Source organism: Triticum aestivum, chromosome 4A (genome assembly GCF_018294505.1).
Source record: "Triticum aestivum cultivar Chinese Spring chromosome 4A, IWGSC CS RefSeq v2.1, whole genome shotgun sequence".
Taxonomy (NCBI): domain Eukaryota; kingdom Viridiplantae; phylum Streptophyta; class Magnoliopsida; order Poales; family Poaceae; genus Triticum; species Triticum aestivum.
The window spans coordinates 611345675-611371201 of record NC_057803.1 but is presented as its reverse complement, the minus strand read 5'-3'; the positions used below and the strand labels follow the sequence as shown (position 1 = coordinate 611371201).

Genomic DNA, 25527 nt, shown 5'->3' with positions numbered 1-25527 from the left:
TTGGTTGATGACACTGCACCAACGGTACGTACGAACCTTTGCTGGGGACGTGCTGAATGGCTACAGCTAGCACGCCAGACCTATCAATCAATCAATTTATTTAACTCCATCGATCGACAGTATAATGAGATAACCATGATGGATTGGTACACACACACGCATAGAGACACATGCTAACACAAGATTTAAATCCACGACTAATCAAAGATCATGACCGGCGATCTGAACAAACCCACAACGATCTCCTAGATTGTGGTAAGATGAAACTTTAATCTTGTGCAGATATAATATTATATAACATACTGACTCAGTACAACAACCGATCCTCAGGCTCATGATTTGAACTTCCATTTATAATGTACAAAACAATCGACAAATTTACAATATGAACACTACATTTACGTACTGTTCTAAACCATGCCCAAGCAGTGGCTGCGGGCGGCCATGATCACAACAACGGTGGTGATCTATCGTTCGTCTAGCTCCTTTTTTCTCTCTTTATTTATGGAATTAGCTCCTCTGACCAAAGACTACTTTTTTACACGAACACACAAGAAATACTGCATTGACCGGTTCCTTTCTTGCATATTCTTTTCGTGATTTTGGTCGCAACATACATAGAAAATAAAAGAGCAGAGGCAGAGCTGCTGAAAGTGACAAAAGCCTCCTAAGTGCTAACGCTGCTGCTTCTTTCCTCATCCGGGTTCAAGGAGTAGTTAACTGATAAAACAACAAGGCCGACTCAGAGATGCGGCATAGCTCCACTCCACAAGAAGCAAAAGAAACCGCATCCTCCGTGCTGTGCTGTTCAAACGGCCTATGTTGCGCCACAAGATGTCTTCAATGTATTCATAGCTTCCCTGCAACGTTCCCAACACCGATTATATATCAAAACCATTACAGTTTTGGCAAAATTAGGCTTAGAATTTCAATGCTTGACTGAATTGTTCAACAAATGTGTGTATGCAATGTATAAATCTCCTTTGAATATGTATGCAGATCACGATCAGAATCGGCTCTAGATTCAGATATGACAAGTTATGGGTGGGTGGGGTGGGTTCTTTGAAAAGGGGGGGCTTCGTCGTCAGCTGTAACGTACCGCAACGCAGACTCGATTTGAGGACTCCCTGGGTCCAACTTGGCTGCATTCAGAAAAGCATCGCATGCAGCCCCGTAGTCCTGATGATGATACAGTACAGGAGACAGGATTTTTGACTCCTGGGTGCACGGACACCCCATTATCCACGCTGTTCGCGTCACTTTCACTTCTTTCGGGATCTGGACCACACCCTGTCTAGTCCTTGCGTTTTGCAGAGAACACGAACAGTAATCCCAGTGGCTGCATAGGGCATTGTTTATTTGAGATTCCTGACACCGCCGCGTACATAAAGAAAATGAACTCACGTGGGCACTGCTCTCTCTCTCTCTCCTCATTTTTTTTCATTTCTCTCACATTCGCATGGAAGACACAGACCAGTAATGATACGGGCTCTCTCTTTTCTCTCCTTTCTCATCTTTCTCTCTTCACGTATGACTAGTTACTGTGACCTGCCTGTCACTTATGTCAGGATTAGCTCCCAGACCCAGCACCTATTGCATGCCTGGATGCGCCACATGCTTCGGCCATGTCTTGTCTTTTCAATAAGTAATCAGCCAGTCAGACCAACATGCAAGAGGGCCTAGCATCTTTTGCCTACTCTGCCTACCCCTACACCCTACTTGTCCCTAGGAGCGGCCCCCATTAGCTTGGTCAAATGGACTAGATAAATAGGCAACTGCTGCTAATGCTTTGCTGTTCGGCAGACAAGGGCACAAATCTCATTAAGGGTGAACGGCTAGATAAAAGGGGGTCGGGACACCCGGGTGTTACCATACTTTTCCGTACAGTATAAGGTTAAAAACGATGAACGGCATGTGGCGACAGTCAATAACAAACTAGCCAACCAGATAGTTATCTTTGATCACACCTTCAATAACATGAGCGCTGCGCCCTGCCGGTAGCAGGCCTTTGGCCAGCCAGGCCTCATTTCTCTGCATGCAAGAGCATCCTGCAAAGCCTCGTGTCCATCGCCCATGCGGAGCCAGCAAAAGCTCCTGTCCGACAACAAGGTGGCATCATGACGGTCATACTCCATTGCCTACATACACCCAACAGGTTGAACCCAAACTTAGGACATGTCTGATCTGATTATATAAAAACAATAATCACATCATGCTTGTAAATATTTGCACTTCAAAAGGCAAGAAAGGAAACCTTGAATTTATGATGATTTAGAACTTCAAAATGCACTAGTCTTGACAATATAGTCAATTCAAGTGCTTCTAAGCAAAGGATGTGTGGCAACAATCCCAGTTTTCAATCAGTTTCAGTTTGTGTAGGCACGCGAAGGAAAAGATGGGAGCAGCAACGGCTCGCTCCCCCGACCCCGACCTTGCGCCCCTCCACCAGCCCTCACCGGCGGCGGCCACCCCGGCCCCGCCGGCCACCCTCTCAGCGCCTCGCGTACTCCCTCGCCCACGGCCGCGGCCCCCTGCCTGTAGGATTCGAGCGGAGAATGGAGGTCAGAGGGAGGTCCAGATCAACCGCTCGCGCTGCTCCAAGGCTGCGTCGACGACCACTCCGGCTCCGCCGCCCGCCGCCCCCGCCTCCATTGTCGGCTCCGTCTCCACTGAGCCGCCGGAGCCTCGGGCGTCCCCCAAAGTTGGGCTCCCCCAGCTCGATCCAGATCAGGCGGATCTAGATTCCGTCTCCCTGTCGCCTTCGGCTGACCGGAGCCCTGCTCCTGCAGATGTGACGGAGGTTCTGCTTGGGGCCAAGAGTGGCTGCATAGCCGTTGTTGGTGAGAAGGAGGTGGAGTTGGCTCTGCTGTTGCATCCGGCGGCCACACATGGCGTCGTCCCCTGTGTGCAGATCCTGCCTTGCCCCGATGTTGGGGATGGGGCCGAAGTTGTTGCCTTGGTTACGCAGTCGCCGCCGGGTGAAGATGCTGAGTTCGTGCCGTGCACGCCGCTGACCGTCGCCGAAGGCTGCACTTCCGGCGCTGCAATGATGGGGGAGCTGGCACCGCTGGCGACGAATGCTGCTGTGGGTTGTGTGTCATCGGCTTCTTGCTTTTCCGTGCCGTCTTCTTGTGATACAGCGCAGGCCGTGGATGCTCAGCCTGGGGAAGGTCCTTGGATTTTCGTAGGATGAAAGGGTCATCCCCGTGGCGATGTGCGTTGTGACTAGGACTGGACGTACGAGCGAGCTTTCCGGCTCGGCCCGAAACTCGCTACAGCTCGGCCCATTACAGCTCGGCTCGACAGGTTAAATGAGCGGGCCCAATTCTGAAAACATGCCCGATTCGCGAGCGAGCCGAGCCGAGTTTTGGCCGGTCCAGCTCGGTGACTCGTTTGCGGCCCAGCCCAATCCATCGTCAATCTCCATCGCTCGCAGCCTCGCACTCCCTCGTTAGGGCACAAGAGACGCAGAGACAGCGCCGCCTCGCCGCTTTCTCTGCTCTGCCTCCCCCTCGCCCCTTTCTCTCCCCTGTGCCGCAAAGCTGGATCGGCGGCGACGAGGGACGCCCCGTTTCCTCACCACTCCGACAGCAACGGGCTCGACGGCAACGGGCGGCGCCACCTCTCCTCACCACAGCAGACGCAGACGGACGCGCCTCCCCTGGTTTCTCGCCGAACGTGACGAGCACGAGCAGGTACCTCCTTCCTTTCCTATCTATAGCCGCAGCTCTCTGAACTAGTACATGTGTGATGGATCAATGGATGGATGGATCGATGGATGTGCTCATGTAGCTGTTCCTTCCCAAACCCTAGCCGTGTCTAAACTAGCATGCATGACGCATCTGATTTATTGATGGATGCATGGATGGATCGATGGATGTAGTCATGTAGATGTAGGGCTAGATGGATGGATCATGGATGGATGTATTATAGTCTGTAGGGCTAGATGTAGCAGATCCGGATGGATGGATCATGGATGGATGGAGTTGTAGGGTAGATTGGATGGATAGATCAAAATTTTCATTGATTCCATGTGTAATTAGTTTTCTGCTGTTGATGATCTACTTGATGTAGCATAGCAGCTTGAAAAAAAATCTACTTGCTTGGAAAATTACATTGACTCCATATGTAATTAGTTTACTGTTGTTGATGATTGACTGTTTGTTGTTTGCTGATGTGTGCAGACGCCTATCGTCGCAACAATGGACAAGGAAAATGGGAAGGCGAATGGGAAGGAGAAGGAGAAAGAGAGGACCTTGGACTCCATTATGAAGAGCAAGGTGCCGGTCTCGGGGATGCAGAAGGGGAATGGGAAGGGCAATGCAGCAGCTACTACGCGGCTGCCAAGGAAGCTCGCAAATGATTGCAGCAATGCCCCAATCGCTGAGTTGTTGTATAGGGTAAAAAAGAAACCTCCGCCTCGACGTCTCCCTGACCCCGCCGGCGCTGGTGTGTGTGCTGCAATCACCGCTGCCTCCGGCTCCGCAAACTACTATGAGAAGGAGGCTACATCTTCCCAGGTATGTATGTGCCAAATATATATTTGTGCAAGCTCATGTATGTGCTGTTTTTGCTTTTTGAAAGTCAAATTTATGTGTGCCCATGCTCATATGTGCTGTTTTTGGTACCCAAATGTCAAATATATGTGTGTCCAAGCTCATGTGTGTGTTGTTTTTGTGTGCTAGGCAATGGAGCATGATAAGCAAGCAGAGGAGGATCATGAAGAGGTGGAAGAGGACGAGGAGGAGGACGGGGAAGAGCAAGATACTTTGTTTGAGGTGCCGCCCGGGGCTGGTGACAAATCAGATTCAGATGGGTTTGTGGATAGTGAAGAAGAAGCCTTCGAAGGTGATGACATGTCCGAGGATGGTCTAGGCCTTGGTCCTACGCCTCAAGAGCAAGAAACCGTACTTCTTAGTTCGAGTGAGGATGAAGCAAGAAAAGCGCAACGAAAGAGTGCCAAGAAGCGAAGAGGTCAAGCTCCTTCGAGGTTGAGGTCGGCTGTTTGGACCTTCTTTCATAAGGTAGAGGTGCCATCGAAAGAAGGTTTGATGGAGTTGAAGGCACAATGTAATTATTGTGACAATCAATATGCATATGTCCAAGGTGGAAGCACCTCATCCATGGGAAGACATATGGACACATGTAAGAATTATAAGGACAAGGTTAATAGGGATCTCATCCAAGCTACTCTGTTTTTTAGAAAAACCAATGCAACAACAAGTGGTCCAGCTATCCAATGCATTGAGTATGATAAGGACCTCATCAAGGAGGTCATGGCAAAGATGATTTGCGTCCATGAGTACTCATTTAGAATGGTTGAACATAAATGGTTCAACATTCTCATGAAGTGCTTGAATCCAAACTATCAACCTATTGGAAGGAAGGCAATAAGAGCTGAATGCATGAGGGTTTTCAAGAAAGAAAGGGAGTTGCTTCAAGTTGCCCTAAAGGATGTGGACTTCATTAGTCTGACAACCGACTTGTGGACTAGCAACCAGACCATATCATATATGTGTGTGGTTGCACACTTTATAGATAAGGATTGGAAGATGCAAACACGTGTTCTTTCTTTCATAGATTTGGATCCTCCTCACTCCGGGCATGTGATTTCAGATGCTATCTATGAGTGTGTGACTGAATGGAAGATAGAGAAGAAAATTATATCCATCACACTAGACAATGCTTCAAACAATGATGTTGCGGTCAGAGGTTTGAAGGCAAAGTTTGCTGTTCGGAGAGGTATATACTTGCTGTTTTTGTTGTACATATGTTCATATACTTGCTGTTTTGGTTGAATATATGGTCATATTCTTGCTGTTTTTGTAGTACATATGCTTTGTTTGTCCATCACACTAGACAATGCTTCAAATATATGGTTATATGCTTGCTGTTTTTGTTCTACATATGTTCATATACTTGCTATTTTGGTTCAATATATGGTCATATTCTTGCTGTTTTTGTAGTACATATGCTTTGTTTGTCCAAATAATGATATTTTGGTTTAACATGCTCATATGTGTGCTGTTTTGGTTGAATATATTGTCATATGCTTGCTATTTTTTGTAGGTACGGGCTTTGAAGCCAAATATTTCCATGTCCGTTGTTGTGCACACATTATCAACTTGGTGGTGCAAGATGGGACAACCATCATGGCCCCTTTGATAGAGAATTTGAGAGAGACGGTTAAGTATTTCAAGAAGTCACCGAGTCGCCTCCACAAGTTTGTTGAGACTTGCAAAATATTGGGTGTTGAGGTTGGCAACCATTTGCATCTTGATTGTGTCACGCGGTGGAGTTCAACGTACCAGATGCTTGATACAGCCTGCCCGTATAGGGAAGCCTTGTCCTCTTATGCAGCTTCAAATGCCAACTATCAATGGGAACCGGAAAAAGAAGAATGGGACAAGTTTGAAGTTATTAAGCCATTGCTCCTCTCTTTATCTCGTGTGACAACTGCGTTTTCAGGGCAATTATATCCCACCTCCAACATATTCTACCCTCACATTGTCAGCATCAAGATTGCTTTGAGAAAAGCCATGGCTCATGATGATGAATGCTACAAGAAAATGGGTGATGCAATGATGGATAAATTTGACAAGTATTGGGATGAGCCGAACAATGTCATGGTGCTTGCTACCATCTTGGACCCAAGGTACAAGATGAGGTATGTTGAGTGGTGCTATCACCAAATGTATGCTGTGGGGAAAGCAAATACTGAGAAGAATATTGTGCGCGGAGAGTTGGACACATTGTATGAGAAGTTTGTTGCGAAAAATAAGCAAGCTGGAGAAAGAGCTAGTGGATCATCAGCCAAGAACAATTGCAACACAAGTACCTCGATGCCACTTATGGATTGTGAGTTTTAGTCCTTCTTATCAGCAACTTCATCAACACCATCAAAAAGTGAGCTTAGAAACTATCTAGATGACTTGAATGAGGCAATGGATCCTATGTTCAATCTTCTTGATTGGTGGAGGGTGAATGCACCTAGATACCCCGTATTGGCAATGATGGCAAAGAGGTTCTTGACTGTCCCGGCTACCTCCGTGTCTTCGGAATCAACTTTTAGCACGGGTGGAAGAGTTTTAGGTATGTCTACTTGTTACATTGGATGTTAACTTGTTAACTTGTCATCCTATCTTTGAACTTAGATATGTCTACTTGTGTGGTTTTAGATGACTACAGGAGTTCTTTGAAACCAGAAATGGTGGAAGCCTTGGTGTGCGGTGCTAGTTATATCAAAGGTTCTCACAAGGACTTCAATGTGGTGGTATGACTCCTCTCTTTTCTTCTATGCTTTCTGTCTATTTCTTGTATGTGGCTAACTTCCAAATAATTAGGAGAGAGATGAAGATGAGGAGGACGATGTTGAGAATATCAAGTTGCCCAAGATTGTTGATGTGGGGGATAACAACAATTGGTAACTATTCTTTTGACATGTTTCAGTTTTCATATCTTTACATGATCCCAATATGTTTCCAAATCTGTGTTACATGTAGATAATCGTCATGTTGGTGTTGCTCTTGCTACTTTGAAGATGGATGTCTACATGATCTTGTCATGTGGATTGTTGAGGTCAACGTGATCGTCTCGAGCCATTTCTTTTGTTGTCATGAACTTCGAATTATGTGTTTGTTGTGATGAACTTTGGATTATGTGTTTGTTGTGATGAACTACGGTCCTTGAATGATGTTGTGATGAACTACGGTCCTATTGTTTCGCTGTCAACATTTTCTCAGTTTTTATGTCAATACTTGATGCTTTGCTGTGGAAGCTTTGTGCTATGCAAAAAATTTGGTGTGGCTGTCAATATTTGATGCTTTGCTGTGTAAAGTTCAAAGGAAGTGCTGTCCAAAATTCAATAGATGAAAGCTTATTTTTCATTTCTATGACCTTTTGTTAAAACAATAGATTGCTGAATGTTCCACTTTTAGCAATATAAACTTTTTGTTTTTCAAAATATGGGTTTAATTGCTGCAAAAAAATCAAAACTGGACTATATACAGAGGTTCTATACTTTGGGGGGCAAATGGCTTGCGAGCCGGCTCGGTCTGAGCCGAGCCATAGCTGAAGCGAGCCGAGCCGCCTGAGGTCGGCTCGTTGGCTGAGCGAGCCGAGCCGAGCCGAGCCGCTCCAGAGCGAGCCAAAGCCAGGCTCGGATCAAGCTCGGCTCGGCTCGGCTCGTGTCCAGTCCTAGTTGTGACCATGCTTCTCAATCTGCAAAGCTTGTGCAAGCTGCGGCCTTCAGACGGAGAACCTATGGTCGATGTTTCCGCTGCTTGGCTCCGAACCACAAGGCCGCCTTCTGCCGCGACCCGATTCGATGCCTCACATGTCTCCGCTCTAGGCACCATGAGAGGGATTGTTGCCTTCGCCTCTCCTCCGTCAGAGCTCCTCGCCGCTGTGCGCGTGCCTTTCCAGCTCCGCCATGTCCGTCCTCTGATAGCCGCTCTTGGGCTTCCGTTGTTGCTCCTGTAGTGCATGCTGAAGTTCTCGAGTCTGTGAGGTTTTCTGAAGCTTCTAGTGGAGGTAGTTCTGATCATGAGGTTGTGGCAAAATCTTCTGAATCCTTGCTTGCCTCGAGTGGTTCTGATCCTCAGGTCATGATGGAGCTGGCGCTCCGTCCATTGCATAAGCTTGAGGACTCTTTGTGCTTGTGGTTGGCACGTGCAACCAGCCTACAGGAGCGGGCGGAGGCATCAGTTGGTCTGCAGGGGTCGTTGCCGACGACGCAGGCGGCGCTGGTGGCAAACCACAGGGACCAAGGTACTGAGGACATTGGCAACACCATGCAGCCGCTGACCTTGGGGTTAGTTGCTCCGGTGGTGGCCACTGAGATCAGCCTAGCTAGTTCTATCTCCGATGAAGTACAGGCTGTTGCAAAAGGCTGCGCTTTCGCGATTGATGAAGGTGACACTTTGCATGACTTAACCGAGCTGATCAAATGCCTCATTGCCATGCCTACGATCACCCAGGGATTGATTCGCCTTGTCAAAGCGGAGCAGACCAAACATGCCAACCAGGTGGTATGTGCCGCCGTGAGGGTCAACTCTGCAACATGTTAGTCGCCGCTTTGTTTCCTCTTCTATGGTGTTTTTTATTTTGGGAGTAGTTCGCATGAGGTTTCGCGGGTTGGCTTGTTGCGAGGCGTCATCCGCGGTGTTGGGCGTTAGGTGTTTGAGTTCTAGTGTGGGCTTGGCCCTTGATGTATCGGTTTTCGCTCAGTTTTCGGCAATTAACTGGGCAGCTATCTTCTTCTTAATTAATAAAAAAGGCAAAGCTTTTGCCTCTGTTTTAAAAAAAAATCCCAGCTTTCCAACCTCGTAATTTACTCCATTATGTTTTTCTCGCCCATGATTCGCAAGTGGTGGAGAATCCCGAAAAAAGGGAATCATGGTCAGGCAGCCATTGCTGCCTATGTTGTTAAGCATCTCCAGAAAGAGAGAAGCCGAAGGATCCTAGCGCAAGAAGTGATGACAGCGGCTGTGATAGCCAGTTTCATCCAGGAGGATGTTTCGATCCTCGAGTCTGCTCATCCTAGGGTGCTGTGGTGCCTAGTTTAGCTTCCCTGTGTGAGTCTTTCACGTTTTTCTCTGTAATACAGTCGTGCTGCATTTATTTCCCTCTTCTATAATGCAAAAGCAGAGCTCCAGTCGTTTACCATCAAAAAAGGAAACCAACAACGGTTCTACTGCTGTTTAAGGACACAGAAGTCCTTGTCAGGTCCCCGTGATCAAACTTACATATGGCATTGGCAATAAAATTATCATCAATAAATTAAACAAAGATGTCTCTCAAAGCAAAGCGTGAGGCCAACTGTACTTATTGGTCACAAAGATGATCACTCTCTCTAAAGGGAGCATGTATGACAAGAATAATGTGAAACCAGATCATGATCACCTAACATCTATTCAAGCAACTTCAGCTGATGAGATACAGTTCAAGATTACACATTGAGAAATAGGGTGTAGTTGCATACCGCACTGTACAGTGTTGCCGCAGTAAAATAATCATTTCTCTTGAGAGACTCAACCCCAAGTAACTTAAATTGTTCTATTGTTCTTACATTGGAATGTGCACCCTACATGACTAAGAAAAACAAATGAATCGAGACTTAGGAATGCAAGTATAAAGCAGTACATATACTATCACTACTAGGAAAAGGGCTATAGATAGGATTGACACTAATGGCGCACCAGGGAAGTAGTGCGCCACTACTATATACTAATGGCGCACCAGTTGGTGATGCGCCATTACTGTGGAAGACACTAATGGCGCACCCGAAAATAGTTGCGCCACTAGTGATAATTTTTATTTTTATTTTTACATACATACTAATGGCGCATTCTACTGAAGTGCGCCATTACTAGTTCTAACTAGTAATGGCGCACCAGACTGAATTTTTTTATTCTTTTTTTTGCAAAACTATTAGTGGCGCATCGCCTCACAGTTTGCCATTACTAGTTTAAACTACTAATGGCGCACCCTGTAGAAGTGCGCCATTAGTATATATTTTGATATCATGAATATTTTTAAATTTCATGGGCACTTTTTGATATCATGAATATTTTTAAATTTCATGGGCACTTTTTGAATTCATGAATATTTTTTCAAATTTGATGATATTTTTTCATATTCAATATGATAAAATATTGAATATTCATGAGGACACTCGATCTCGATCCCCCTCCATCTCGATCTCGATTCCCCTTCCATCTCGATCTCGATCCCACCCGTGCCTCCTCTCCCCTCTTCATTTTTAAAAAAATAATAATAAAAAAGTTCACCGCTCCACCGCCGCCGCCGACCCACCGCACCCTCCCCGCTCCACCACCGCCGACGACCCACCGCACCCTCCCCCGCTCCACAGCCGCCGATGGTCCACCGCACCCTCCCCCGCTCCACCGCCGCCGCCGACACCCCGCACCTTCCCCCGGCCCGCTCCACCGCCGCCGCCGACACCCGCACCCTCCCCCACTTTTTGAAGATATTTTTAAATAACAAATTTGATGATATTTTCAAATAAGAAATTTGATGATATCTTCAAATCACAAATTTGAAGATATTTCAATTAAAAATAAAAAAACAAATTTGATGATATTTTCAAAAGAAATGATGATATTTGATGATATCTTCTGTTCTAGTCCTCATTGCTGTCAGAAAAAAAAAGTTACTAATGGCGCACCAGAGGAGGGTGCGCCATTGCTATCAGAAAAAAAAACTACTAATGGCGCACGAGAGGGTGGTGCGCCATTGCTATAGTGTCTAGCTGGATACCCCTTCGCCCGATTCCCCCTTCCCTCTCCCTCGCCAGATCCCCCTTCCCTCCCCCGCCGCGCCCGCTCTGACGACCCCCGGCCCGCTCCAACGACCCCCGCGCTCGCTCTACACCCGCTCCGGCTCCCCCGCCTGCCGCCACGACTGCCAGCCCGACGCCGAGGCGCACCCAGCCGTTCGAAGCCTCCGCTGCCCCGCAGCCGGCACAGGAGCCCAGCAGCGCCTCCCTCCGCCGCCCCTACTGCGCCAACGCCCGTCCTCCTCCGCCCGTAAGCCCCCCTCCTCCTCCGCCCGTCCTCCACCGCCCGTAAGCCCCCCTCCTCCTCCGCCCGTCCTCCTCCGCCCGTAAGCCCCCTCCACTCCAAACACCTGACCCCTTCTTGTCTCGTCTCTAAAGGTAGACCGCGCCGGCAAGCGACCAGGACGACGCCCGGAGAGGAGAGGAGGGCCTTCTCCTCACTGTGTAGCCACCGACCTTGTCCTACTTGAGGAGGAGTAGCAGGAGGGGCGCACCCAGCCACCACAGTCGCCGCAATCAAGGGCTTCTTCCACCTAGACCTCTAAATCCACGGCGCCGTCGTTCAGCCACCCAAGGTGAAGGTGCCCCCAACTCCCCTCCTTGTTTCATTCGATCTAGCAGCCATGGATTTGGGTTCCTCAAGGCTGCCTAATTATTCTACCATGTGTTCCTACTACTAGCTCTAGCCATGGATTAGGGGCTAGTGTAGATGCAAAATAAGGTCAAATCCCTCTCGAATTTAGGTCAAATTAGGTTCAAATCCCTCTGAAATTAGTATGTAAAGCTCACTTTTTCTGAAGTTCTGATCAGTTCAGTACCTTAGTAAGCAATAACACAAGCTTGCTGCTAGTTCAGTACCTTTTGCTGCTAGTTCCTCAAGGAGTTCTGCTCAAAATTAGCTCAACAAGTTGCATCTGGCTTTTAGAAAGTTGTTTTGGCTTAAGAGGATAAGTTGTTGTATATACTGTCATAAAGTTCAACAAGAACAGGGCATCAACAGTGCTACTCTAGTATCTAATCGGGGAGGGACAAAATGGACAGGGCATCACTGTAGCTGTACTGCACAACAAACTATTAGTCTTAGGATTAACACTCCTCATATGAGATGAGAGGATTTTTTTTAAATGGCTTTTCCCTCTAGCTAGCTTTAAATGGCATCACTGTAGCTGCCAATTCAGATAAATCTGAATTGACTTTTCCAGTGTTGTATTTGTCCCCTCGGATTATTGTAAATTATATGTAGTGAAGCATGCAAATTGGATTTGCTATAGTCAACCTATTAATATTTGTCAGTTTTGAAAATTCAGTTTATTCGGTTACTGAAAATTCAGTTAATTCAGTTAGGCACACAAATTTCAGAACTTTTGTGTGCCCTAGTACTTGGTGTTTGTAGAAAATTCAGTTAATCCATCGAGGTGAGCACTGATGCTACAAAAAGAGAAGACATGTATGAGTTTGGAGAAAGTGCCAATTTGATTTTCAGTTGCTAGCTAGCTGTGATTTATTGTTTCAATTTGGATTCGCCGAAATGTTACTGTGTGTTACTATGAAAGCTTAGGCTTTTAGGGTGCCTCGACGTCGACAAACCCTAAATGATAAAACCTTGGCTTTTAGGGTGCCTCGGTATCGATAAGAACCTAAATGATGAAAGCTTAGGCTTTTAGGGTGCCTCAGCGTCGACAAACCCTAAATGATAAAAGCTTAGCTTTTAGGATGCCTCGGTATCGACAAACCCTAAATGATGTAGTTCTGAATTATGAACGTAGGATATGTCGTCATCATCATCGGACGACAAAAGTCTCCCGGCGGAGTGCGACTGGTGCCACGACGATCGAGGTCTGTGCGACATGCCTCACCTGGACGATGATCGGCGCTTCAGCATTAAGCTCGAGGAGACCTTCGAAGTTTAAACGGTACACAACGATGACAAGTGTTATTTCCATAATTAAGCATGACTTCAACTATTTCAACGTGTAATTTTCATCTTTTACAATTCGAGTATAGCTTATCCCATGTAATGCAAGACGCTATGTCTTGGAGAGGATGGATTTTGAAGACCATGAAATTTCTGAAACAAAGAAAATTCACCTAAGGACTCATCACGATGTGGACTTTGAAGTAAATCTATATAATTCTGAGAGCGTAACCCATTTTGGTTGCAAAAATTGGGAAGCATTTTGCAAGATGTATGGTTTTGATGAGGGTATGCTTATCACCATGGATCTTGGTAATCCTGACATCAACCAAGAAAATATGGACATTTGGGTCCTTGTTGATACGCCTCCAGTTCTACCACTATGTGAGTTTCTCAAACATAGTTATTAGCTAATTTATATTGTTTATTTAAAAATAGTTGACAGCTTATTTCCATTGACAGCTTATTTTTATTGTTCAAAGAATGTGCGGGAGATGGTAGACAAAACCCACTACACCGATGGCTCCGAATTAACAACTTACAAGGAGAAAAATCATCTGGTCGGATTTTGTACTCACATTGAGAATTACATTATCCACAAACAAACTCCTCAACATTATGGTAAATACGTGTCACTAGTGCATGTGTTCAACTACGGTAACTACCATGGAGATACCCTGGTAAGATTTTTACTATTACGACATCCGTGCATCTTTTGCATACTTCTAAAACTAGTACATCATTGCTAACTATGAAGTTATTACTATGTTTTTCAACAGATAATCTCAGAGAATTGTGTGCCTCATATGATATATCAGAAAGGTAGTGTTAATGTTTTGAACATATAGCCAGGTCGTCCTACGAGTCTCAACTGTCCATACGAGATTTCTAAAAGAAGTGGAGACATGAAAACCAAAGGATGGAAAAAATGTATGGACAGTCGTAAGGAGCTTCTTGGAAGCAAAACGAAGCGAAGCGCAAGAATTGGAGACAGGATGTTCTCCATATTCCATAATGAAGAGTCAGGGTCTATATTGTTTTATGCTATTTTAGCTTAAATAGGGTATTTAGGTCCTGCCTAATACTGATGATCATGTGCTAAGAACAATTAAGTAGGGTTGGTTCGATGACTATCAAGATGATGATCGTATGACTTGTTATGAATAACGAGTAGAAGTTGTATGATGATGATTAGTATGACTTGTTAGGATTGGTATTACTTCCGACAAACTCGATACTCGCGGTCTCGAGACTTGTAATGTTTCATCTTTGTTCGGTCTTTTGAATTCAGAGACTAATATGATGAATTGTATTCGAAGACTAATCTTCTATTGTATTCGATGAATCAGCTATTGATGTGTGCTACTGTCAAATAATATATTTTGTAACATGTGCAAAAATCAAAAAAAAACCTAATATTCATACTATTGGCGCATCACTACAGAGTGCGCCATTAGTATGCCAAGTATACTAATGGCGCATCTATCCGTAGTGCGCCATTAGTATGCCAAAGCACATGGTTAAATATGGCCCCTGGGAGGCACACTAATGGCGCATGGTGTTATATACTAATGGCGCACTGGATGGTGCGCCATTAGTATACCAGATACTAATGGCGCACCAGTGGTGCGCCATTAGTAAAAATTACTAGTGGCGTGCTACTAATGGCGCACCAGTGATGCGCCATTAGTAGGCAAAACTCGTGCGCCATTAGTAGGCCTTCTCCTAGTAGTGTATTAAAGTTTTTAAAACCAATAGGTACTAGTTGGGTGGAAGGATGGTGCGTACTGCTTGGCTGGTGCAGCCACTTTTTGAAACAGTTTAATATTGTGCCACAAAAAAATTAGCAGACTAGTCATATATCATTTCAGAAACATCTTGATCCTCATCTTGCTCCTGATAGTACAAGGAACTATTTATTTCCAGAACTCATGACATCTCATACCATCTGACCAGTAGCAGTTAAAATCAGCTTCAGCACATAAACAATTGTGTGTACCCCCCCCCCCCCCCCCCCCGTCACCCAGTAGGCCGCTATGGACATAGCGGCTGTTATGTTTCTTGTATAACACAAACTACTTAATCCGTGTCTGACAATCATCTAGCTTGATCTGCACTGTGTTGACCATCCACCTTTTTTTCCTTAATACATGGCATGCGGTTCTCCTGTGTATTCGAGAAAATAAAACTACCAATATAGCACTTTGTACATACAAATAACCTCACAAGCCCATCAAACCCCCCAACCAAAGAATTTTTTAAAAGATTATCAATAGCATGTAAAATATTCATGTTCATCGAATCAAAAGAGGTAAAAAGAAAAATGGCTAATTTTGTGCATGGTAATTCAAACCAGGAAACTATGGAGCAGTTGATGCCAAAGCTTAACTACAAAATATATTAAATAAGCAGGATCTGATGCATATCAGTTTCATAGACACTTTTGCATGGTGTATTATTCCGTCGACACTCCAATCATGCACAGTTGGAATACAATAAGATCTCAACACCTTCCCTTGTACCATTCAGTGCATCGAGTTCTATTGGAAACCTACCAGACTGTTATAAACAAAGTTCAACTTCAGAAAAGCACTTCCAGAAAGGCCAGGGGAATGGAAACAAAGAAAGCAAAAGTGTACTCCACTAGATCATTTGTAAGATAAAAAAAAGGTTCCAGTAATTAAGAAAAGAGAGAACTAATTGAGAAAATGACTGTAAAAGAACAGTGTTTGTCCATTTACACTTCAAACAGTTCCTTCGCATCCCCCTTGTTCAGACTGCAATCTAACAAACCTGACGGAACTCGAAACACGATTCCAAGTTGCCTTGTTTACAAATCTTTCTTCAGCAATGACATTGAGTCTTGAAACATAAAGTAGCATTGGTACAATTAATCTTGTACAAGTCCAGCCAACTCATACAACATATATGCAGGATTTAATTTTTTTTTGGTAAAGCAGTGTCAACTTAGCGATATATACGACATTATTGAAGAGCTACATGATGAAAGAAGTCAAAGAATTACATGATTAAGAATAGAGATATACTAGAGATTTATTTTTATTATTTTCCAATCATTCTATCTGGATTATTTGCGCCACAAGATCAGGTGGCACTCTCAAAATGCCACCGGCCCTTCACCGATCAAAGAGATCAAACTATATGACATGCAAAGCCAATAGTGCACTAGCTCAAACTAAGATGATGGTGCCATCAAGTTAGTTACGTGCCACTGCATTAGTGACAGACATAGGATAGAATGAGTGCACGGAGTTCAAGACTTTACAAATTCCATAGCTATTCTCCAATGTATACGTATTTTATTTCCTTAGTTTATGATTTCTTATCATGAATTGGGAGTGAAGATTGTTTTAAACCCTGAATTTATACAGCGCGTCGATAAGGAACACTAACCTCTCAATCCCTGAAATCGACACCTTGTACTCACTAATCCCGGTCTTATCTCAACCTTGGATCAGTTTATACATGTTTGACGTGTCAGGAAAGTAACAATCCTGGCCGGGATCACTCTCTACCCTCACTGATTACATGGGTCCACCTGTCATATTCATCTTCTCTCCTCCAACCACTATTTCGCATGTCTTGTCGCACTACAGCCGTGCCATACATCGTCTGTCGCGACCTCGCTCTACAGCCATGCTCTGTGGCCGCGTTGTGAGGAGTCTCGTCATGCTGAGTTCTGGCTTCGCCGTCGTAGCGCCCGTCCGCCACGGCATCAACAGATGGCACAGCCGCGCGTTTCGATCGGCTGCATCAACAACATGGTCTGAGGAGAGAAGATGGCAAGCAAGTGTTGGTTCTACCTAAAATGCAAGATTAATTCACCGGTAGTAGATAGACGTACGTTCTATTCAAAGCGAGCTCGGGAGCAGGTAAGCAGCTCGATTGATTTCTCTAGCAGCAGTACGTGCGCGTCTAGTGCGTAGACGTACATACGTGAACCTCGCTATGTCCTCTGGTAGAGACTTTGTGTATCTGCTAGAGACTTTGTGTATCTGTCTCTTCAAAGATACCATCCTTGCCTTATATGAGACGACGAGGATGTAGACTGCAATGGCTGTTATGAGCCATGATGATGGTCGTTACTAATGGAATTACCCCCAACACCATAGTGTCATGAAAGCACCGTTGGTAATGTCTACAATAATTGACCACACCTGGTTCAGTCGGATGGACGCCAGGACATTTATTAGATGGATGGACTTTAAGATGCAGCCCGGCCGAGTGACTCTTGATGCGTTCTCGGGCTGTTCAAACCTGCTGCTGGGCCGAATCTTTGTCATGGACCAACCCTGGGGGTCCCGGCATCAATAGCCCCTGGGTCCTTCAAGGTCTCAGGGATGGCGATGATTCCTTGACTGACTAAAATTGCCATCGGGCCATGAGGAGAGGCCTTGATGGACTCGAAAAAATATCAGAAAAGGTCAGTAATAAGACTATTTGTAGTAAAGAGTCGGTGATGTTAAACAACATCTTGTCACGTTGCCTTGGCTAAGCCGCACCATCTCATTGAGCCGCATCAGGAGTCCAAGAATATTGGTAGAGATAGTTAGGTAGTTGGTTCATGTTTATCTCTTGTAACCTATTCTATCTCTTCCTCTCCAAGTCTTCTTTAAAGATCCCAATTGTATGCGCCTCAGGGTTATTGCGCCCCTGCCTATAACATGCAGCACGTCCCCTCGCACCGAGGTTAAGATGTCTCCGCACATCGCACATGGTAATCAGAGCGATCCTCTCCAAAGCCATCTAGCGATCCAATCTCCAGCCATGTCTTCCTCCGGCGCTTACCAGACCAACCTCAGCGGCCAAGTCACGGAGAAGCTGACCCGCACCAACTATGTCCTCTGGCGCGCGCAGGTGACGCCGCAGCTCAGGGGCGCGGGAGTCTTCGGCTACGCCGACGGCACAACAGCAGAGCCGGCCAAGTTCCTAACCACCAAAGATAAGGATGGGAAGGAAACCTCTGAGCCCAACCCTCTCCACCTTCTTTGGGTCCGGGAGAACCAGCAAGTGCTGGGCTATCTCCTCAGCGCCCTCACCAAGGAGGTCCTGCAGCAGGTGACCATGATCACCACGGCGAGCTTGCTCTGGACGACGCTCGCAGGTATGTTTTCCTCGCAGTCTCTGAGCCGTGTCAATAATATTCGCACGGCCTTGCTCAGCGCGCAGAAGGGCACCCAATTGGTCGCCACCTTCTTCACCCATATGCGTGGCCTCGCCGATGAGCTGGCGGCCACCGGCAAGCCTCTGCAGGACAACGAGCTCATCAGCTACATCCTTCATGGACTCGACATGGAGTAGCAGCCCTTGGTCTCTGCCCTCAACGTCCGCACCACCCCGGTCTCCCTCGATGAACTCTTCTCTTTGTTGAGCAACTTCGACCAGCGGGTGGCAATGTACCAAGGGTCGGGCGGCTTCAAATCTTCTGCCAACGCTGCGACCCGTGGCCGTGGCGGCTACTCCTCTCGCCACTGTGGTCCTCCTCACACCAAGGGCAGGCCTGGTGGCGGTGGCAGCAACACCAACGGCTCCAACTCCCGTAGCTGGTGCCCCTCCTCCAACAACACTAGGGGTCGCCGCGGTGGGAACAGCAAGTCTCGCCTGGATGTCGTGCTTTGCCAGATTTGTGGTAAACTCGGGCACTCGGCCAAAGACTGCTGGTACCGCTTTGAAGAAGATGAGGCTTCGTCCGAAGATGAGGAAAAGGTTGTTGCCGCTGCTGATGGTTCCTACGGCGTCGACACGAACTGGTACCTTGACAGCCATGCAACCAACCATCTCACGGGTGAACTTGAGAAAGTAACCCTCCGTGAGAAGTACCCCGACAAGGAACAAATCCACACCGCAAGTAGGGCAGGTATGAGGATCCGTCATATTGGTCATTCAGTTATTCATAGCCCCCATCGTAAAATCCACCTTAGGAAAATCTTGAATGTTCCTAGTGCCAACAAAAATCTCCTTTCTGTCCATCGAATTGCTCTTGACAATCATGTCTTCATTGAGTTTCATCCTTTTTTCTTCTTGATTAAGGATCAGGCCACGAGGAAAATCCTATATCGAGGTAGATGTGTTCGAGGGCTCTACTCATTGCTTTCGGAGCTCCGAAGATTCAATAAACAAGCCCATAGTGTTGTCAAGCTTTCCTTCACACGATGGCACGATCGTCTAGGACATGCTTCTTTTTTCCTTAGTAGAACGTTTGCTTAGGAAGAATAAGCTCCCGTTTGTTGGTGAGCATCATGTTGAAACCATTTGTGATTCCTGCCAAAGAGCAAAAAAGTCATCAATTACCCTATCCTATTTCTACTAGTGTTTCTACTCAACCTTTACAATTAATATTTTCGGATGTTTGGGGTCCTACCCCTAGTTCGGTTGGTAGACACACATATTACGTAAGCTTCATTGATGACTATAGCAAATTCTCGTGGATATGTCTTCTCAAGAAATGATCCGAGGTTTTTCAAGTGTTTCAGAACTTTCAAGCACTCGTTGAAAGAAAGTTTAACAGCAAGATCATTGCTGTCCAATCCGATTGAGGAGGGGAATACGAAAAATTCAATTCCTTTTTCCAAACTTTGGGCATCTCTCATCATGTGTCTTGTCCACATGCTCACCAACAAAACGGATCTGCTGAACGTAAGCATAGACACATCATTGAAGTTGGTTTAGCTCTCCTTGCTGGTGCTTCTATGCCTCTTAAGTTTAGGGATGAAGTGTTTCTTACCGCTGTCCACATCATCAACATGCTTCCTAGTCGCGTCATCAATAATGAAACTCTCATTGAAAGACTTCTTCACACCAAACCAGACTATAAGTATCTTCGTGTCTTTGGTTGCGCCTGTTGGCCCAATCTTCGCCCCTACAACAATCGCAAGCTTATGTTCCGCTCCAAACAGTGCGTCTTTCTTGGGTATAGCGCTCAACAAAAGGGTGTCAAGTGTCTCGATGTATCCACCGGTCGTGTTTATATTTCTCGTGAAGTTGTGTTCGACGAGACAAAATTTCCTTTCTCCAACCTTCACCCTAATGCTGGTGCACTCCTTCGCAAGGAAATTCTCCTTCCCTCTCATCTCACTAGTTTTGATCACGGGGGCAATAACTGCAATGGTCAAACATTGACTGACCCTATTGATGCCCTGTGTGAGCCTTGTGATGATGCAGGAGATTATACAGAAAAAACGGAAGCAAAAATGACGAAGAAACGCACCCTACAGAGCCATATTTCATGTGCTCCACGCAGGGAACAAATCCTCTCGGGATCCGCGCGGTCAGATGTACCAACCGCATCTCCTTCGGGATCCGGGCGGCTAGCAGCGCTAGATCCGCCAAGCGAATCCGTCTCCGACTCTGTGCCAACAGCCTCGCCAGGCGCGGTCTGGCGCGATCCACCGTGCGTCGTCTCCACGCCAGCCACGCGCCGCGATGCTACTGGAGAGCGCGCTCCCCCTGCTTCGCGCCAATCAGGCGCCGACACTTGGTGGGCAGCTGTCGGCGGGCCCTCAACTCATTTTCCGGTCCAGCCGGTCTGCTACAAGAGACGAGACCTGCGCCACCCGACCGCTGCTGGTCTGTCAGGCGCGGGATCCCATGTTGATGGCCGGCCCGCTCCATCATGTACTAATGATGAGGCCCATGGGACGGGATCTTCTGTGCCCGCTGCAACATCCACTGCTTCACAAACCGCCACAGAAGATCTGGCGCACGCCGATGCTGCTGCTGCTGGTGGTGGTCCAGATTCTGCTGCGGGATCTTTTGTGTCACAAACAGACGCTGCATCATCTCCATGTCGTACACGACTACAAAAAGGGGTAATACAGCCTATTGATTATAAACATGTAACTAAGTATGGAACGGTGTGCTCTTCAGCTGAACCAGGTGAACCATATATGCTTGAAGAAGCACTCAGTGATGAAAAATGGAAAACGGCCATGAATGAGGATTTCAAGGCACTACAGAAAAATAAAACCTGGCATTTGGTTCCTCCACAGCCATAGCAAGGTAAAAATCTTATTGATTGCAAGTGGGTATTCAGGATTAAAAGAAAGTCTGATGGAACCATTGATCGTTACAAGGCCAGACTAGTTGCCAAAGGTTTTAAACAACGGTATGGCATAGACTATGAGGACACATTTAGTCCTGTTGTAAAGGCTGCCACTATCCGTCTTGTTTTATCTATTGTTGTATCCAGGGGCTGGAGTCTCAGACATCTAGATGTTAAGAACGCGCTTCTCCATGGTGTTCTGGAAGAGGATGTGTACATGAAGGAACCTCATGGGTTTGTGAGTAAACATGCACCTTCTTATGTGTGCAAACTTGACAAGTCATTATATGGGTTGAAGCAAGCTCTAAGGGCGTGGTACTCACGTCTCAGTCAAAAAATGCAAATGTTTGGTTTTGTTCCTTCTAAGTCTGACACCCAGTGAAGAACCGGGTGTTGTCTTTATATTGTGCTGTGTGAGTAGAATCGAAATCCTGTTGGATCCACCGACCACGAGCAATGCCATCTGAGTTGGTCAAGCTTCAGTAAAAGCAACCCGTATGACACACAATGTGTCGTGGCAGTCAAACAGATCCGTTGTAATATCTCATCGACCGCGCACATTTAATGTGTGCAATTGAGTGGATGCCACCCGAGGCACTGCCCCAAGAAGAGGGTTCCTCAATTCCCACGCAAGGCATGCATGGGGTCGTTGCAATCGTGGAAGCCGGCTAGGCGGGATACGTCAGGTGGGTGAGGGGTGACTAGGCGCCGTTTACGATGGAGAAAGGGCGGTTGGAGTGATTTGCCTCCATCGGGATGATCCCACCGAAGGATCTGACCCACAGGAGGGTACCCAGCGAAGAGGAAGTGTCAAACCCGTAGGAGAGCAAGCATGTACTTCACATTCCATTTATTGAACAAGGTTTGTCCCTGACCCTACATGATTTCATACGGGTGCTCCTCTTCTTTCACCTCATTTAGCTCCATCTGAATTTGAATGGAGTCTTACACATTGTTGTTTCATCATGCTGCGTGAGTGCTTCATGGGCACCCATCCGCATTGGGGTGACTAAAAGTGGATCTTCGTCGTGAGCCGCATATGATGGAGAAAGGTGGGTGGATGTCGTTTTGCGAGGGAGTCGGTGTTCAACTTGTGCCGCGAGATGTTTACTTCTCGCTTATGTTCTCCGACACTCACAAGCTCTGGCAAGCTGACTGGTTCTACATCCAGGATGAGCGCACGCCAGCCGGCCACAACTGGCTTCGCATGTATGCTACAAGACCTGGGCGAGCTTGATTGGCTGGAAACCTCAGTTGAAAGAGGAGACGACACATGAAGACAAGCTCTTGATGGGGAGGATTCAGGAGCACAAGAATCACGGACTAACTAGGGTCGACCTAATCTCGACTTGGGTGAATCAGCGCATCCAACCCCTGCAGGAGAGAGATCACCCGATGTGAGAGTATTGGGCGCGGATGACTCAACTCGGGCGTCCCCAAGGAGCGATAGAGTCTCCACTAATTCGTGGGCCTGTTCGCTTGGATGGAGAGCATGCCAGGGAGTGTGAGAAGCACGCTCCAACGAGTGGCGCCAATGTCTGCCTTCAGCGCCGACAACCAGCCTCCTGATGTAAGTTGGTTGAAACTCCCAAGTGAATTTTTTTATCTGTTCTCACACTGAGTACACATCTTCACTTCACAGGATTTCTTATTCTTCCCCTCCATGCAGCCCCTTCCCGAGGGCAGTCAGGCTGCTCCGATGCCTCAAGAGGCTGTATTTGATGACAAAGGCTATGTGGTGCGCGAAGAGATGGTGGAAGGTCTGGATTCTTTGCCGAGCCTCTTAGATGATGATGAGGATGATGATGTGAGGGAGGTCCCTCCCCCAACCACAACCATTCCAAAAAGGAAGCGTGGGTACAGGGCTTCTGGATCGGGAACATCTCTGCCACAACCCGACTCGACACAAGGGGAGCCAAAGCCAAACACTCCTTTCAACAAACCTAGGATGCAAGCTCATGTGCCCTCCCTAACAGTCTCGGGGCTGCACCAGTCGACACGTCATGTGAAGATGCCCGAACGAGGGCTGAAGAAGGTTATGACCGTTGACAGGTACATCATCGCCTATGCTTTTTAGTACTTGTGTTGATGTAGATGTTTGCTGAAGTTGTGGCCGACTGAAATTGCAGTGTCCAGTCACCCATGTGCATCAAGGGGGTTGGTCAGCCCGAGAGGGTCGCAAGGCCAACCACAGGGCAGACATGAAGTTAGCAACAAAAACTCCCTGCGCTCTAGTGGCTCTGCTCATGACCAGGGTCCAAGTATCGACTATGGTGGTTTAGCTATCGACAATAGCCTCACCCTTGACAACAAACAGACATAAGCATGACCTTTTTTGCGGGTGAGACATAACCATGACTGAGGCACCGGCAAGTACGACCATGTCCTTGATGCTTATGTTTTTTGAAAAAAGGGACCCTGACTATCATCGTAGGGGTTCGACCCATTTTTCCTCTTTTGTGGTGTTAATACCCAAGAGGGGGGAGGTAGTTCTGCCATCACCAGCAATCAATGTACAAGTGAGAGTGTCCACCATGCACCCACTTGAGAGATGAGCGTTGTTAAAGGTGTCCAGACTGTTGTCATAGATGGTTTATCTGCATCCTCCTCTTGTGTGATCACGCCATCACCCCAGGAGGGGAAGGTTGGCTAAACCATCACCGACGGTCGAATGAAGAGTCGCCGAAGAAAACCGATTATCGTTGTAGATGGTCCACCCACTTCTCTTCCTATTGAGTGCTTGGGCCGAGAGAGAGAGAGAGAGAGAGAGAGAGAGAGAGAGAGGTTGGCATGTCACCGACAACCGAGTAGTTGTTGAAGAGCTCAATCTAATGATAGTTCCGACGGTAATGAGTTATGCCTTCACCCGGTCATGTTTCCTGATGTCGATGTTATTGATGTAGGTGTCATCACAACCGCTACACCGATTGTGTATAGCAGTCCAACTGCGGGCATCGCGGCTGTTGTGGCTTTAACGCAGTCGGTTAGGACGATTGTGATGGTCGTGTCAACTCTGGCTGCCATCACTCTGTCGAAGACAACGGCTCCAGCCCCGACAAGGGCAAGACCGGCCCCTATGCCAACTGGCTCTTCACTCTTTGTGTTACCTCGAGGGACTGCCGAGAGGGCGCCGACGTTCAAGGAGGCCACGATGCTCGTCCTCGGCTCCAATCTAAAGGAGTTTGTGGCAGCAGTTGTGACGATGATGGAGTTGTCCCAGACGATGATACACTTGGCGGCTAGTCTGGATGATGTCAGGCAAGTACAATTCAACGGTCGAATATCTTTGCACCTTTCGGTTTTCTACACTGGGCACATTAAGTGCACCCGGTGGGTGTAGCCCCTGAGTTTCTAGTTGACTAGAACAATCGACTAGAGACTTATCTCATCTACTTAGGCCCTGGCTTGTTTTCAGTTGCTCAATCAAGTCGATGGAGACCCCAACTCTTTGGTTGTAAAGAAAGTTGCCCTCGAGGAGGAGCTGGCCACGAAGGTAGCTAAGACTCGGGAGTTAGACAAGGGGAGACCTGGGCCACCAAGAGCAAGTGTCCCACTTCCCAAACTAGCATTTGATTTCAATTTCTACAGATCCTGTTTATCTGAATCGGTGTTCTTTTAGCCACAACCTCCCTCTCAGACATGAAGGTGAAATTGACAACTCAACTCCATATTGAGATAACCGTGAGAAAATTTGATGAATAGCATGTTGAATTCCAGTAGGATGCCGCAAGGGGAAGGAGGCCCTGAAGAAGACTCAACAGGCATTGGCGCAATTCTAGAAGCAGACTGACCAACAGGGTGACCTGTAGAGGCAGCTTTACCTCATTAGTGGCACGTTGAATGAGCGCAACGAGCGGCGTAAGGTAACCGTCACCAAGCTCAAGACATCCGGGTGATGGAAGAGTCAGAAAATTCATAGATGGAGCGACTAAAGTCGACCAACCAGAAGATGCTCGATAAGACTTTGCGCTCTTGCCCGATCCCTACAATCTTTGACTTTTACTTGTAAACTTCTTTAGGATGATTCATGTTAAGAGGTTTGCCCAAAACTGGACGACCATGCCAGGTACGCTTGTCTCTGTTAACACACTGGTCCAGTCAACCGAGCAAGCGCTCGAGGCCTCCTGGTGACCTGAGTCGATGGTGCACTGCGTCGTGGCAGCGGAGGGCCGGCTGTTGCAAGTAGTCGGGCTGATGCAGGACTTCAACGAGGTGGCGCAGGAGTTGTTCGCCCTCCTGTGGCTGACAAGG

The 25527-nt window shown here is 46.9% G+C and overlaps 1 protein-coding gene and 1 pseudogene across 1 annotated transcript; one reads left to right on the top strand and one right to left on the bottom strand.

The window, feature by feature from the left end:
* Positions 1-920: 920 nt before the first annotated feature.
* LOC123084058 (uncharacterized) overlaps positions 921-25527 on the bottom strand; it is a 60095-nt pseudogene continuing 35488 nt past the window's right edge.
* LOC123087536 (zinc finger BED domain-containing protein RICESLEEPER 2) lies at positions 3407-7736 on the top strand. Its single transcript, XM_044509569.1, has 7 exons — positions 3407-3695; positions 4185-4520; positions 4686-5742; positions 6070-7092; positions 7179-7273; positions 7344-7423; positions 7503-7736. Exons 2-4 carry the CDS (start codon positions 4203-4205, stop codon positions 6867-6869), a joined length of 2175 nt encoding a protein of 724 aa, XP_044365504.1. The 5' UTR covers positions 3407-3695; positions 4185-4202; the 3' UTR covers positions 6870-7092; positions 7179-7273; positions 7344-7423; positions 7503-7736.

Coding starts and splice junctions, on each gene's coding strand:
- LOC123087536 (XM_044509569.1), top strand. CDS start 4,203: ATGGACAAGGAAAATGGGAAGGCGAATGGGAAGGAGAAGGAGAAAGAG. Junction 4,521..4,685: donor AGGAGGCTACATCTTCCCAG/GTATGTATGTGC, acceptor TTTGTGTGCTAG/GCAATGGAGCATGATAAGCA. Junction 5,743..6,069: donor AAAGTTTGCTGTTCGGAGAG/GTATATACTTGC, acceptor TATTTTTTGTAG/GTACGGGCTTTGAAGCCAAA.